Here is a 14,509-nt window from a genome sequence, read left to right as displayed (position 1 = left end):
TGGGCAGGGCACGGTGGCTCATGCCTGTAATCCTAGCACTTTGGGAGGCCAAGGCGTGCAGATCAACTGAGGTCAGGAGTCCGACACCAGCCTGGACAACATGGTGAAACCTCGTCTCTACTAAAAAAAAAAAAAAAAAAAATTAGCAGGGCTTGGTGTTGGGCTCCTGTAATTCCAGCTCCTTGGGAGGCTGAGGCAGGAGAATCACTTGAACCCGGGAAGCCGAGGTTGCAGTGAGCTGAGATCACCCTGCTGCACTCCAGCCTAGGCGATAGAGTGAGACACAGTCTCAAAAACAAACAAAAACGATAAAAGCACAATCCATTGATTGAAAAGGATGCAGCTGGGCATGTTGGAAGCACACAGGGCATGGGAGGGAGCCTGGGCCCAACCCATAGGATGATGGCCATTCTAGCCAAAGGGGCAGGGGTGGCTGGAAAGAGCCCCAGGGCGAGGTTCTAGGCCCTGTCCACTTGGCCTCCATACCAAGTCCTGTGTCCCTCCCCAGGAGCAGAAGCTGAAAGAATGTGGGAACAGAGGCCCCAAAGGGCCAACCCCACCTCAGTCCACAGCAACCACTTGCTGTCACTTAGGGGAAGGGGGAGGGCGTGCCAGCAGGGGGCGTGGCCCCACACGGCCTGTCACACGCATGTGCACTGAGTCGACCAATCTGCGAGGAGCGTAGGAAGTGCTGTCGGCAGCTCTCACGAGAACTGAGTACTTGTTTTCTTTTTTGTTTTTTGTTTTTTGTTTTTTGTTTTTTGAGACAGTCTGGCTCTTGCCGCCCAGGCTGCAGTGCAGCCGCGCGATCTGGGCTCACTGCAACTTCCGCCTCCCGGGGTCAAGCAATCATCCTGCCTCAGCCTCCTGAGAGGACCCGTTTTCTAAGAGATCCTAGTGGTGCTGTTGTCTGCAGGTTCTTTGAGGGCGCCACATCAGGGGTCCCTCAGGTGAAGCGCTCGCGGTGGGGAGGCGGAAACGCAGGCACGAGGCCCTCTGGGAACCAGGGTGTGAAGCGCTGGGCCGCCCGCTGACCTGTGAGGAAATGCCCCTGGCGTGGTCGCCTGGGGCCTGGGTCAGGGCGAGGCCCTGAGGGTGGGCTGGGGTGGGCCAGGGCAGGGAGGGAGCTGGAGCCGCCTGGGTGATCCCTAGGGCCCAGGAGGGCTTGTGCATGTGTTGGGGGGAGGTGCGGAAGGTGGGGGGAAGTGGGGGTGGGGCGAGGGTGTTGTTGGGGACAGTCTGAGTGGGGCCCTCCTGCCCGGCCTCCCGTCAGGACAGGACACTTGGGGTCATCAGGGGTCCCCTGTGCATCCAGGCGGGTGAGTGACAGTGCAGCCCCTGACATTCCTCTGGAGGTGGCTGGGGAGATCCTGTGTCACCCGGTGGCCCTCCCAGCCACACGGGGTCGCTGGGGGACCCAGAGGTAGGGCTGAGTTCTGTCCCAAAGGTGCGGCGAGGATCCCGCAGACGCCGTGGAGTTCAGGTGTGAGGGGCAGCTGTGAGCTCTGCAGCCAGCCCCGGGGACGGGCTGGACGGGCTGGACGGGCCAGGACAGGAGGGGACACTGGCATCTTTTCGGTCCCCTCCTGCTCCCACAGGAGACCCAGGGCGTGCCAGCCCCACCCTTCTTGAACCTGTGATCCCAATGGCTTTCCTTTCCGATGCCAGGGTTCCTTTGCTTCCTTAGTGTGCCTTTGCCCTCATCAGGTTCAGGGATCACCTGTAGCTTCCCAGGACAGCCAGCCACGGATCCTGTGGGCAGGAGGGCTGCCAAGGCCCAGTTGGAGGCTCAATTTATGGCGGCCCAGGGGAAGGAGCGTGCAGGTAAATACAGCCCAAGGTGACCCGGAAGAAAGTGCACGCCCAAGAGGACGGTCTGTCTGCTTTCTGCGCTGGGGGCACAGGGGTAGCCCAAGGACCCGGGCCCCTTCGTGGCTTTGGAGTCCATCGTGCACGTGCTAAGATGCCCCAGGTTTTCAAAGCAGGCTCAAGGGCCTTAGGCTTCCCGTGAAAGGCTCCCCTCATAGCGGGGTTACAGATGCTCCCAGAGCAGCTCTTCTCCATGAGTGCAGTCATGACATCCAAGGGGTCTGACGTGTAGTATGTTGTTTACTGGGACTTGAACCCGAAGGGCTTCCAAAAGTGCCTTGATAAAATGGTCAGAAGCCGGTGATTCCATGTACAGCTCTGCTTTAAAGCCTTAATTGGCAGATAGCCAAAAAAAAAAAAAAAAAAAAAGTCTACAACAAGTACATTTCTCCACAAAAAAAGTCCACAACAGTGTCTTCCTCTAAAAAAGGTTTGTCTTTTAAATTTTAATGCAGGAAAGGATCCAGTCAGTGACGAATGTGAGGAAAGAAACCCTTTTACAGAAACAAGGGAGGAAGATGTAACTGATGAGCATGGGGAAAGAGAACCTTTTGCTGAAAAAGACGAGCACACGGGGTAAAGTGTTTAAGTCACTTTTGCCTGTGGGATAGGGTCTTTTAGGAAAAGTCACCTTTGGACCATGTCATCACTGTTCTATTCTGTGCAGAACATTTCACATAAGACATTTCTTTTCCCAACAAACATGGCATTTTGTGTAGTATTATGCTAAAATTTTGATGTAACTTTTTTTACAGGGCTAATACCAAGAAGCCAGAAGATACTGCAGGTATATTTTAGGAGTTATCTGTCGTTTATGAAAATTGTTTTCAATCATGCAACTGTTGCAGTAAGTTATATGAATCAGTGGATGACAAGACTGTCTTAAATGGCTTATCATATGTAGCATTTAACATACGTATTTAATGTAATCTGTTTGATAAATTTTTCTTACCTCTTTGATTGTTGATGTGGAATGTGAGAATGCTTCTAATAATGGTGAAGCGAGATGGATGGCTTTTCTTTCATACACGTGGAAATTTAATTGTTTGGAGAATATTAGAGGACATTGGAGGAGAAACAGCTCTATTCGTTCCTTTTAGTGTACGCAGATTAAGTCATATATCAGGTTTTTTTTAAGCTTTCACTTTAAGTTTGGGGGTACATGTGCAGGTGTGTTATATAGATAAATTGCATGTCACAGGGTTTTGGTATACAGATTATTTTGTCACCCAGGTTATAAGCATAGTACCTGATGGGTGGTTTTTGATCCTCACCCTCCTCCTACCCTCCACTCTCAAGTAGGCCCAGTTGTCTGTTGGTCCCTTCTTCCTGTCCATATGTACTCAGAGTTTTTAATATGAGTTTTTCATGTTCTTAATTTAGCTATTCTATTGTCACAGCTTTCTGATTTTGTTTTATTTGAAGTACAAGAGAAAATTGAATTCTCTAAAATCATTTTCCATTATTATTCCAGTAATAAACTGTGTAGTACAAAAGGACAACTTTTCTATCTAGTGAGAAACATGTAATTGGATCCAAAAACTCATAAACTTTATATTGCTGTGTGAAATATTAGTTGCACTGTTATAGGGACCATATTTTCAAAAAAGTTTGAGAAAATTTCTGTAAAGATGATGGAGACAATACTCTTACTTTTGAAAAGCTCAATTCAGTTTTCAGCTTTTCGATAGCGATGATTCATACAAGCAGTATATTTGGAAAGCTTTGCTCTGCTTGGTGACAAAAAGTGCTGGTTTTGTGAGCTGCCTAATACATTGGGCGTTATAGATGGAGACTGTATGTAAAAAATATTTGCATTATGGTACAAATCTTTTATGATTGCTGAAAACTGTTTTTAGCAATTGATGGTAGGTCTCTGATGTGAAATCATGTTTAGGAAAGCATTCCTTGCAGTATTACAGTTTTCTGAAACACAGCACTATGGGCACAAATGTCATATAAAAAGCTGCAAGAAAATATTTTAAAAGTGTTTTTGAGTGTATTTCTTTACCTAAACCTAAATTTTCATACTCATGGCCATGGCTTCTTTTATTAAAATACAGTTAATAGCATCAATCACTAGATTGCTTAAAAATGCTTTTCTTACTGTGTATTAACTTATTTCTACCCTTTGGATGGTTTTACTATATGATACTTTTTTGTGTGCTTTACATAATGAGTTGTGCAGTATTTCATGGAAACATCTCCTTTGAATTGTAGGACATTTTGTAAATGTAGAAATTAAAGTCTGTGCTTATAACCCTTTCTGCACATTTAAAAAATAGAAACTTTTAATTATTTGCTTTTTTTCATCATCCGTCAATTAAGTGATTTTCAGTTATACAAATTGGAATTGAAATACGAATATTAATACCTGAAATGTTTTACAGAAAATAAGTGAGTAAATCTTGCTTTTTGAAATGATTTTTGAATTTTATATTTTAAATATCCTTCTTGTATTGCTGAACCATAATGTCCCATATTGATGTCAGTATATGCAAATAAACTACTTTTCAACATTAACTTTTAATCCATTTTCATTTACTAACTGACATTAAAGAGGATCTTACTGCAAAAAGAAAAAGGATGAAAATGGATAAAGCTTGCAGCAAAACAAAGAACAAAAGTAAAAATGCTTTGAGAAAAAAACAACTTAAAAGGTATGACTGTTGGCTTTCTCGCGTAATGATATTTATATCATTTCTTTGTATTCGTTGGTGCAAATAATTTCAAAAACTACCCTGTACATATTGGCGTCTCTAGTGAACAACATATTTTACTTGATTGTTCTCTAAGCAGGTAAGTTTCTTTAGTTTTATAACCTCAGTTTAACAGAATCAAGAGATATTACCTAGAAGTCAATGAAGATGACCTCTTTTTGCCTTCCAGATAAAAATAGTCTTCCTGTAAAATTAATGTTTATCCATTTCTAGAAATATGGTAGCTGCATATAAGATAAATGTTCTCAATGTTTAGTCTGTAGATCCTTAACAATACTGAATTATGTAGAAAGGGATAACCTTATGTTGTAAATAAGTTATCTATTTTAGTTAAATTGTTTTCACTATTTCTTTTACAAAACCATTGGTGTGCCAAAGTGGAGAAATAGTTAAGTGAAGCATTTCTTCTGGGAAATCTTACGGGATGAATGGCTATGATATTCTTGAACCTACTTATGAGAACCCATATGTTATTCAGTAAAAGGAAATGAAAAGTAAACTGCTCTTAGAGAAAATGAATGTTTCTGGGAAACTTATAGTGCAGTAAACCCTCCTTTGTCTTCAGCAGGTAAAGAATATAAGATAGCTGCTCTAGTAGTCAGGAAGGAAGGAATCCTTTCAGAATGAGAGCAACTCATTTCACCTTTTTCCAAAAAGAAGATTTCAGCTACTATTACTCCCTTGCTACTTTATAGGATAAATTATGTCAAGTCAGTTTAGGTTTGAATAGGATTAATTTTTCATCTCTCTATGAAGTTTGACCGTGTTACTTATTATGTGTTACAGGCAGAAACGTGATTATATACATTCTCTGAAGTTGCTGAATGTCCTTGAAGAATACATCACAGATGAGCAGAAAGAAGAAGAAGAAGAAGAGGGAGAAGAAGAAGAACTAATTGTTGGTATCAGGCTTAGCTTTATGTTTAACGTGTTGTATCAATGTCTCAGGGAGTAATTGTTCATGCAGAAATTCAGCAAAGAAGGAAGAGTGCATGAGCCCAGAGAGGGGGCCCGTTAGTGGACTCATATACCAGGGGAATATAATTGCCATGCAGCATTAGGGGTCCAACTGAAGTCAGCATCGTAACGATGAAGAAATTGAAGTGAGCCCAGTTGGAGTATTTGTGTAAGAGCAGCTGTAGGGTTGGAATTTCCTGGGTTGGGGTCTAGCCGAGCAGATTGACAGAGGGAGAGTTGGGCAGGGAATAGATGCAGGGATGAGGATAGATGACTGGCTGTGGAATTTCAGCTGGGACTGAGTTACCCGAGCACATGGGGTGGGCAATGGGCAGTAAACAGTGCTCCATTCAGTGGGTGTCAGGTCTCGACAGACTCCTGAGCTATAGTACTGAAGTGAGTGACCTACAATGGCAGGGAGGTAGTGGCTGTATGTTGGGAAGATGGAGAAACAGCTGACTACAGTGGTTCAAGGGCTGGGACTATGCAGCCACACTGCTTGGGATCCAACTCCAGCTTGACCGTTGCTAGCTCAGAAACCACGGAAAAATTATTTATCTCTGTGCTAGCTCGGAAACCGTGGAAAAATTATTTATCTCAGCTTGACCATTGCTAGCTCAGAAACCACGGGCAAATTATCTACGAAAGGAGACATGGTAAGAGTACCTACATCAGAGTTGTTGGAGGATCAAAAGGTTTCTATGTAACGGGTTTATTTAAGTTTTTCAGGATGTGATCTGACCCATGGTTGCTCCTTATCATTGCTATTATTAATATTACATAGGTGTTGCAGTCATTGGGAATGACAAAATCTAGGGGATGACTGTGCGAGTGAGTGCCACGTAGAGGAGAGGAGAACACTGTTGTTGGAGATTAAGTCAAGGTGCAGAAAGGCCATCATTATTGGGTGGTTCATCTATGTGCCTATTGAAATGACCAAGATTTAATACATGCTTAAAATCCTAGAAAGAATGTGTCTTAGTTAATTTCTGTATAGATCTTACCTATCTGTGGTCAACAAATTGTAGGAAGGTTCATCAAATATTCTTCATTGGAAATCAAGAAATTAGGACATACGTGTTGAATATGTGAAAGTAAGAAAATTATTTACTTAATGACTGATGAAAAAGGTTAATACATCATTTTTAGCATGTGATTGGCGAACACGATTGTTTAAAATTGGTCCTAAATGTTGTCTAAAAGAAAGTGTTCAGAAGTATTGATTTAAAGAGTATTCCTTTAAAGCTAATGGAGAATTGTGTTTTGTAAGTATTAAAATTTACCCAATTTTTATCACTATTTTGTTGTGGGATTCTAGAAAATATTTCAAGAACAACAGAAGAGGTGGCAGCAATATAGAAGTGTTAGGAGAGAGAGGCTGAAAGAGATGAAGCTGCTACGTGACCAATTCTTAAAGGTCTGTTCTATTTGGTAACATAATACATTATAAAATACACCACGTGCATAATGGAAGAAAGTCTGCTTGTTTCTGAATGTATGGAAAGACATTTTGGTTATACATTTTAAATTACTTACCATTTTCACTTTGAATGTATTGTTCCAGATATAATAGTATTGGTAAATGTATTTTTAGGATTCATGAATAGTTTGTAGGAGTTATTTAGAACAGGAAAAGGTAAAGTGGAAATTTTACCTAGAAATATACATCTTATGTATAAAATTGACACTTTATTAACACATTAACTTATTTATGCCAGAGGTTGCAAATTGTTTTTGTGTATGAAAAATCAGACCTTGGCAATGACCTTGAGCAGTAGGATATACATGATTCCCACAAGGTTAGCGTTCCTATATGGAACACTAGGCATAAATGGGTTTTAATGAAGATACTATTTTCAGTTTTCAGAACATCAATGACAGATCTATGGTGGAAGGCAGGAAGTCCTTAAATCCTTTCTGGATATCTTTTTTACTTGTGTTGTTTCAAGAGTTTTAGTTAAATAGGAAGTAGGCAAGTGTAACTACTGAGTGTCTCTTTTATTTCCTGCTGTAATACAGGAGCGTTTTAATGGCATATTCACTCACAAAATTATTAGTAATTGTTTTACATGACAATTTGTAATCATAAGAGATGGTTCAGATGTATAACAAAATGGGAAAGCCAGCAGATTATTAACACGTTGTGAATTGTGAATTATCTGCTGTCGTATAGCACGTTAGCAAATTATCATCAGACAATAACCTCTTCTTCATGTAGATGTAGATAATTTAGGAAGCAATGGAATTCTTTTTTGGGAGGCCAGGTATTCTTTTTAATAATCTTGTGAAAAGACATGTTCATATGTCACTCCTCTACACTAACTGAGATGTGTTAAATAAACTGAGAAAACAGTTTGAAAATAAAATTTTCAAGCAACTTGAGGATGATCTATACACAGTTATTTAAATAGAAGTTACAAGTAGAGAACATGTTGCTATAATGCTCCCCAGATACCATTTATTAATTGGTAGGAACATGAAACTAGAAGTTTTCCTGTCAGTATTAATGTTCCATGTTACCACTTACGGTAGGAACTTTGCTATCGTCTTGGACTCTTTTGAGTCCATTATCCTTCCCATGCAGTTATCATGAGACAAGTTTTACCTCTGCAATGGTCCTTTAATTTCTTTCTTTAAATTCCCACTGCGGCTGCCCTAGTTCAAGACCTCATTCTTCCTTGCTTGTACTATTAAACTCTTTTCTGAGTTCTCTCTTCTCTTATGAGCCATCCTTCACTGATCGGCAATATTACTTTCCTACAACCCTCCCCTTCCTAAAATGCTTCCTAACCCTTCGCTCTTCCCAGCCTGTCAGTGGTGCCCCGTCTCAGTTCTTAGATGTTCAGAGACTCCCCTTTACATGACCCCCTCTTAGGCTTGTTTTGCCGCTGTCTGTCTTTCCTCCCACTTCTCCAGGCTGACCGCCTTCCCTGAAGGAACTCACTGTTACTCCCATGCTTTGCTCATGCTCTTCCCTCACAATGCTTTTAAAATCTTTTTTTTTGACTGATTGAAACCTTTTGCCAACTAAATCAACATCAGTCTCCATTTTTGGCTACATGTCTGAGTGAGTTGCCCTTCCATAGCAGTTACACGAGTTTTGTATTCCTTTTTTTAAAATTTGTGCATTTGCTCATGTCACAGGAATATGGAAGATTGTGTATTCATTTTTTATGTCTTCCTCAACATTAACATACAACATTTTAGGGAGTAGGAACTGTTGAACTATTTGTTGAGTAAAGAGTATATATTTCAAACATAGTTACATTTTCTCTAACTTGATGAGGTCATATCACCGACCATTTTATCCCTTCAGTGGAAACCATGTTATGTAGACTCTTGCTGATAATATATGGGTCACTACCTGCTGAAAAAATATAATATTTCATGATATAAGTCTGCCCATCTTTTTCTGTCTTTGCTCCATCTTGATCTTAAGATATTCTTCAACCCATTGTATTTAAGCAAAGTACATGACTGTTGGACCTGCTAAAAAAATCTGTCACTGAAATCTGGCATTAAAAAATTTAAGTGGGTATTTGGAGCTCCATGTATTGATTATCGTTTGTTCTATTTGAAATGAATAGCCAGCATCCTTTGAATATTAAAAGCTGTTTCCTTTTGACATTTAATTAACTCTGTTTAAAATGCGAGATGTAAAGTGGTGGTTTGTCAGTGAACTAGACTTTTTCTTTTAGACTCTTGAGGACTTTGAAGACCTTTGTGACAGAGTTTTTTCTGATGAAGACAGTGAACTTGACAACTAGACATGTTTTTAAATAAAATTGTGTCGGAGACTGTAAGTAGTGCATATTTAATATTAAAAACTCAGGATTGATGTAAGCACTGGAATATTTTATTTGCAGAAATGTGTATCACAGTTACTTAAATTTTTTTTTTGAAACAGCTTTTGGAAGAGTTGGCACTTACTCAGTTGTCTCTTCAACCTCTGTTATTCTGATGACTAAAGAAAGAACTTGAACCTATGTTATATGATACAAGCACAACTTGAGCTACAGTAAACTACATGACAGTGTTTTGATAATTGTTATATAAATCAGTATAGCTCCTCTGTCATTTGTCTGTTACATGCCAGACCTCGTTTCTATGATCTGTTGAATGAACCCTAGACAATTCTGTGAGAAAGCAGCAATTGCACAGTTATGTACACGGTCAATTAAATTTTAACATTAAAGATAATTTAGATTTCACTTTGCCTCTGTGGATCTGTATCAGTTCCAAAAGTGTAGAAAGCACGGGCATAGAAAAGTACATTTTTCTCTAATAAAAGAAGACAAAGCCTGCCAGGTGCGGTGGCTCATGCCTGTAATCCCAGCACTTTGGGAGGCCGAGGCAGGTGGATCACTTGAGGTCAGGAATTTGAGACCAACTTGAACAACATGGTGAAGCCCCATCTCTACTAAAAATACAAAAATTACCTGGGCGTGGTGGCATGCACCTGTAGTTCCAGCTACTCAGGAGACTGAGGGAGGAGGATCGCTTGAACCCGGGAGTCGGAGGTTGCAGTGAGCCAAGATTGTGCCACTGTACTTCAACCTGGGCGACAGAGCAAGACTCTGTCTCAGAAACCAAGAAGAAGACAAAAGCTGTCTTAACTGTGCATTCTTTTGTATTTACTCATTAGGATAAAGAGGCAATTCCAATGAAAGCAGGACTTCAAAAAGTAGATATACTCTATGGCCGTATCAAAATTATTAAGAGCACCTTACTGTCTGTGTTCTTGAAAAAAAATTATACTACTGTAAATGATTAAGGCAACTGAGCAAGATATATTAATGTCAGTGCTGAGCCACTGGTTTGTGGGTTTGTCATTTCCACAGATATCAAAATGCCATTTAGTTTGTTTTGGTCCACCATTCAATGATACCTCCCCTCAGCACTGAATGAAAGTATTTTATTAACATTTATGTATGCTTACAATTATTTCACATCTGTGGCAAGGTGAATTATGTAGAGTGCTTTGTTTATTCAGTTTAATATTCATGGATTATGTGGAAGTTTAAGTATATGTACATCTAAAAACTTGAATGATGAATTCGCCTACCTTTCCTTTTTTTAATGTGCGGTTTTCACATGCAACAACATATAACAACATGTAAAAACGATTTTTACATGCATGTAAAAACGTTTTGCATGTAACAACATGTTAAAAAGACGTACATGTTTTTATATGTAAGATTCCTTTTTACATGTAAATTTTACGTGTTTTTACATGTAAAAATTTTACATGTAACAACATGTAAGAAAAGAAATGTTCATTTGGAAACACTGTATTTAGTAAATATGAAATTCAGAATATATATGGAGTAAGCGAAGTAAATGTATTCTTTTGCCAGGTTTCTGAAATTCCATTCATGAATCCTTCAAAACACAACACTCCACTGGGAGGAGAGGAGCGACTTCCTCTCATTTTTCCTTGTGTTTTTTATGTTAATTGGCCCCTATATACCACTCATCTTTTCTAGGTTTTCCAAGTTTAAGAAAAAAAAAAAACAATTTCATTCCGATTGTGTTTTTCTGCCTGCAGTCACTTATACAGCTATAAGTGAGTCCCTATGGGGAGCATTTGATTCCTAAAGTTTGCATTTTCATAAAGGATTTTCCTTTTCCCAAAGCGTGTGTTGGTAGTACTAAGTACTATTAAGTACTACTTCAAGTTTCTAAGAAGATCCTTATTTGAGATTTCTTTCAGTAGTTACAGAGGCAAAGTAAGCACTGCAGAGGTCCATGTGCGAGTTCTGTTGTACACACTGGGCTATCTGACTACTAGTTACTCTATAGTGGAAGGACAAGAAAGAGGCCACAAGGTACTTAATGATGGAACAGTTGATATTTATGCCACCCCTTACTACCTCAAATGAGTAACTGTGTACTTGAAGTCATATTATTTTTGGAGACCAGGTGTCGCTCTGGCCCAGCCAGAGTGGTACGATCATAGCTCATTGCAACCTTGACCTTCTGGGCTCAGGCGATCCTCTCACCTCAGCCTTCAGAGTGGCTGGTACCACAGGTGTGTGCACCACGCCCGACTTATATATATATGTATAAAATATATACAAAATGTATAATTATATAATATATAATACAAATTATACACACACACACACACACACACACTTTTTTCTTTCTAGAGATGCAGTCTCCCTGTGTTGCCCAGGCCAATCTCAAATTCCTGGCTTCAAGTGATATTTCCACCTCAGCCTCCCAAATTGCTGGGATTACAGGCGTGAGCCACCGAGCCTGGCTGCATTATCTCACTTTTATATGGAATCTAAAACAGCTGAACTCACAGAAACAGAGAATAGAATGATGGTTACCAGGAGCTGGGGGAGGTGGAAGGTTGGGAATATGTTGGCCAAAGGGTACAAGATTTCAGTTAGGAGGAGTAAGTTCAAGAGCTCTATTGTAAAACACTGTGTCAACAGATAATGATAATACTGGATTTTTAAAGATTGCTAAGAGGGTAGATTTATTTAAGAGTTCTCACCACAAAGAAAATTATACTTAAGTGAAGTAATGCAAATGTCAACTAGCTTGACGTAGCTATTTCACAATATATACATATTTCAAAGCAACCTATTGTAGACAGTATATACCATTTAAATTTGTCAATTAAAATAAGTTAGTAAAATGTTTATAATTAAAAATAAAAACTTACACTTATTGCCCTGCAGTTCTGCAGTTTCATGTAAAGTCTGGAATGAGTGTCTTTGGGTTAAAAATCTAGATGGCAGTGGGGCAGTGTCCCTTCTGAGGGTTGTAAGGGAGGACCTGTTTTCTTGCATTTTTTGGATTCTGAAAGCTCCCTCCATTCCTTGTCTCATGGCCTCTTTCTTCGTCTTAAAAGCCAGGATTTTTGGGGTCAGATCCTTCTCATGTGGCTGTCTGGTTCCTTCCTCCTGCCTTTCTCACACTTAGAAAGACCCTTGGGATTCCACTGGACTCCCCTAGAGATAACCCAGGATAATATCCATGTTGCAGGTCAACTGATTGGTACCTGTCATTAGCACCTTCCAGTTCATTTCCTCTCTTGCCTTGTCGTCTCACACGTTCACAGGTTCCAGGGATGAGTTCCTGGACATCTTTGGAGGGTACTTATTTTGCCTACCAAATACACCCTTTCTTTAAATGCACCTCACCTTTAAAATAGCATTGTTTTAGGTGGGCACAGTAGCTCATGCCTGCAATCCAGCGCTTTGGGAGGCAGAGGTGGGAGAATCACTTGAGGCCAGGAGTTTGAGACCACTCTGGCCAACATAGCAAGATCCCATCTCTACAAAATAATTTTTAAAATGGTACCATTATAAAGAGGGAGGTAGGATGGATTCCATCCTGGTCTCAGCCATTGTTCAAAGGTGTTGACTTGCATAAACTGAAAAGCCACAGTGACAATAAAAAGCTCATCCCTTGCTACCCGCAAGGAGAAACGCCGGCTCCCATAAGCAAATGGCGTGACTGTAAGTCTTTGTGTGTGTATCCGTGGGCTGGGAAACGGGTTCGCTGAGTTAATGGAGGCTTTGAATTCTGTACTCTCTTCCACCTGGCTGCAAATTATATACAATGGTTCAAGGGATCCTCTCACTTCAGGCCTCCTGAGTACCTGGGAATATGGGCGTGTGCCACCATGCTGGCTAATATTTTTGTGTGTTTTGTAAAGACATGGTCTCGCTGCATTGCCCAGGCTGTTCTTGAACTCCTGGTCTCAAGTGATCCTTCTGCCTCAGCCTCCCAAAATGCTGGTATTACAGGCATGAGCCACTGCATCCAGCTGACCTATGCGCTTTGTTTTTTATTTGATTATTTCATTTAATTTTAATTTTAATTTTTATTATGAGACAGGGTCTTGCTCTGTCACCCAGGCTGGAGGGCAGTGGCACAATCATAGCTCACTGCAACCTCTGCCCCCGGCCTCAAGTGATCCTCCCATCTCTGCCTCATGAGTAGCTAGGACCACAGGCACACGTCACCATGACCAGCTAATGTCTGTATCTTTAGTAGAGAAGGGGTTTTGCCATGTTGAAATAGACTCTCTTTATTTAAAACATATGTCTATCTATTCCTGAGTACAGTTTAAAAACATCATTTTTTGTTATTTGAATTTGTAAGAGTCTTATGTGTAAATAGAAAAGAAAATCTTATGATAAAATTAATCATAATTAAAATTAAAATTATTGCATAATTAATATATTAATATATTTGCTTAACAAAATGTTAATATTCTCTTAAAATATCATTACTAACACATAATCCACAAAATCCTACCTTGGATTTTATTACATAGTTTAGAAATTTTATTGCTTATTCTAATTTTTGTAGTACCATAAATGAATTTTAACATCTCTAAGCACAGGAGAAGATCATATACGTCATTGCCCTTACCTTACAGCTAATAAATGATTGATCATTTCAGAAACCAGGCATTTGAAGCTGTGTGAACATGAACCATTCATCATTACAGATACCCCTGATCACATAGATACATAGTATCCAGCAATTGCAACTTACAAAGTGTATCAGTCCAAGATCTGATAGGTTCTGCAAATTTAGATGACTCATTTTCCAATATTTTCAAGTTGCAGCCCCATGTTTTCATACATGTCATTTCTGATTACCCATTAAGCATGTTCTGGTAAATTGTTTCTCTCGACTGCTCATGCAGTGTTTTGAACTGGTGCCATAGTAGATTTATTTTCTTCCCTTCACTATAGACAGATACATGTGCTTATTTCTAAACCTCATCAGCTACCACTAAGGACCAGGAAGCAAAATCTAAGTGACTGAAAGCAGTTTCAAGTTATTCTTTGATTGGCTTTTGGAGTGAGTTTGATGCAATCTCCTCACTTTTCTAGCCAAGGTGATTTGGCCAAGTTATCTGTCCTCAGCCATTCCCGTTTGGGCTGTAATACTGTTTTGCCAAACACGGAAACACTAATGTAGATAGC

At 40.1% G+C, this 14,509-nt stretch overlaps 1 protein-coding gene across 1 annotated transcript; it reads left to right on the top strand.

The window, feature by feature from the left end:
• The first annotated feature begins 683 nt into the window (after window positions 1-683).
• Window positions 684-10,600, top strand: FAM9B (family with sequence similarity 9 member B). Its single transcript, XM_015126916.3, has 9 exons — window positions 684-950; window positions 1,708-1,824; window positions 2,325-2,445; window positions 2,625-2,656; window positions 4,430-4,529; window positions 5,376-5,487; window positions 6,865-6,963; window positions 9,245-9,345; window positions 9,454-10,600. The coding sequence occupies exons 2-8, from the start codon at window positions 1,797-1,799 to the stop codon at window positions 9,311-9,313; spliced, it is 561 nt and encodes a 186-aa protein (XP_014982402.1). The 5' UTR covers window positions 684-950; window positions 1,708-1,796; the 3' UTR covers window positions 9,314-9,345; window positions 9,454-10,600.
• The last annotated feature ends 3,909 nt before the right edge of the window (window positions 10,601-14,509 follow it).

This window comes from Macaca mulatta, chromosome X (genome assembly GCF_049350105.2).
Source record: "Macaca mulatta isolate MMU2019108-1 chromosome X, T2T-MMU8v2.0, whole genome shotgun sequence".
Classification (NCBI taxonomy): domain Eukaryota; kingdom Metazoa; phylum Chordata; class Mammalia; order Primates; family Cercopithecidae; genus Macaca; species Macaca mulatta.
The sequence above is the reverse complement of the archived record's forward strand: the minus strand, read 5'-3'. Positions and strand labels throughout refer to the sequence as shown.

Bases quoted from the DNA above. Each gene is read 5' to 3' on its own strand.
- FAM9B (XM_015126916.3), top strand. From the start codon at position 1,797: ATGGCGGCCCAGGGGAAGGAGCGTGCAG. The intron at 2,446-2,624 runs GTAAAGTGTTTA...CTTTTTTTACAG, and splicing joins GAAAAAGACGAGCACACGGG to GGCTAATACCAAGAAGCCAG. The intron at 6,964-9,244 runs GTCTGTTCTATT...TTTTTCTTTTAG, and splicing joins TACGTGACCAATTCTTAAAG to ACTCTTGAGGACTTTGAAGA.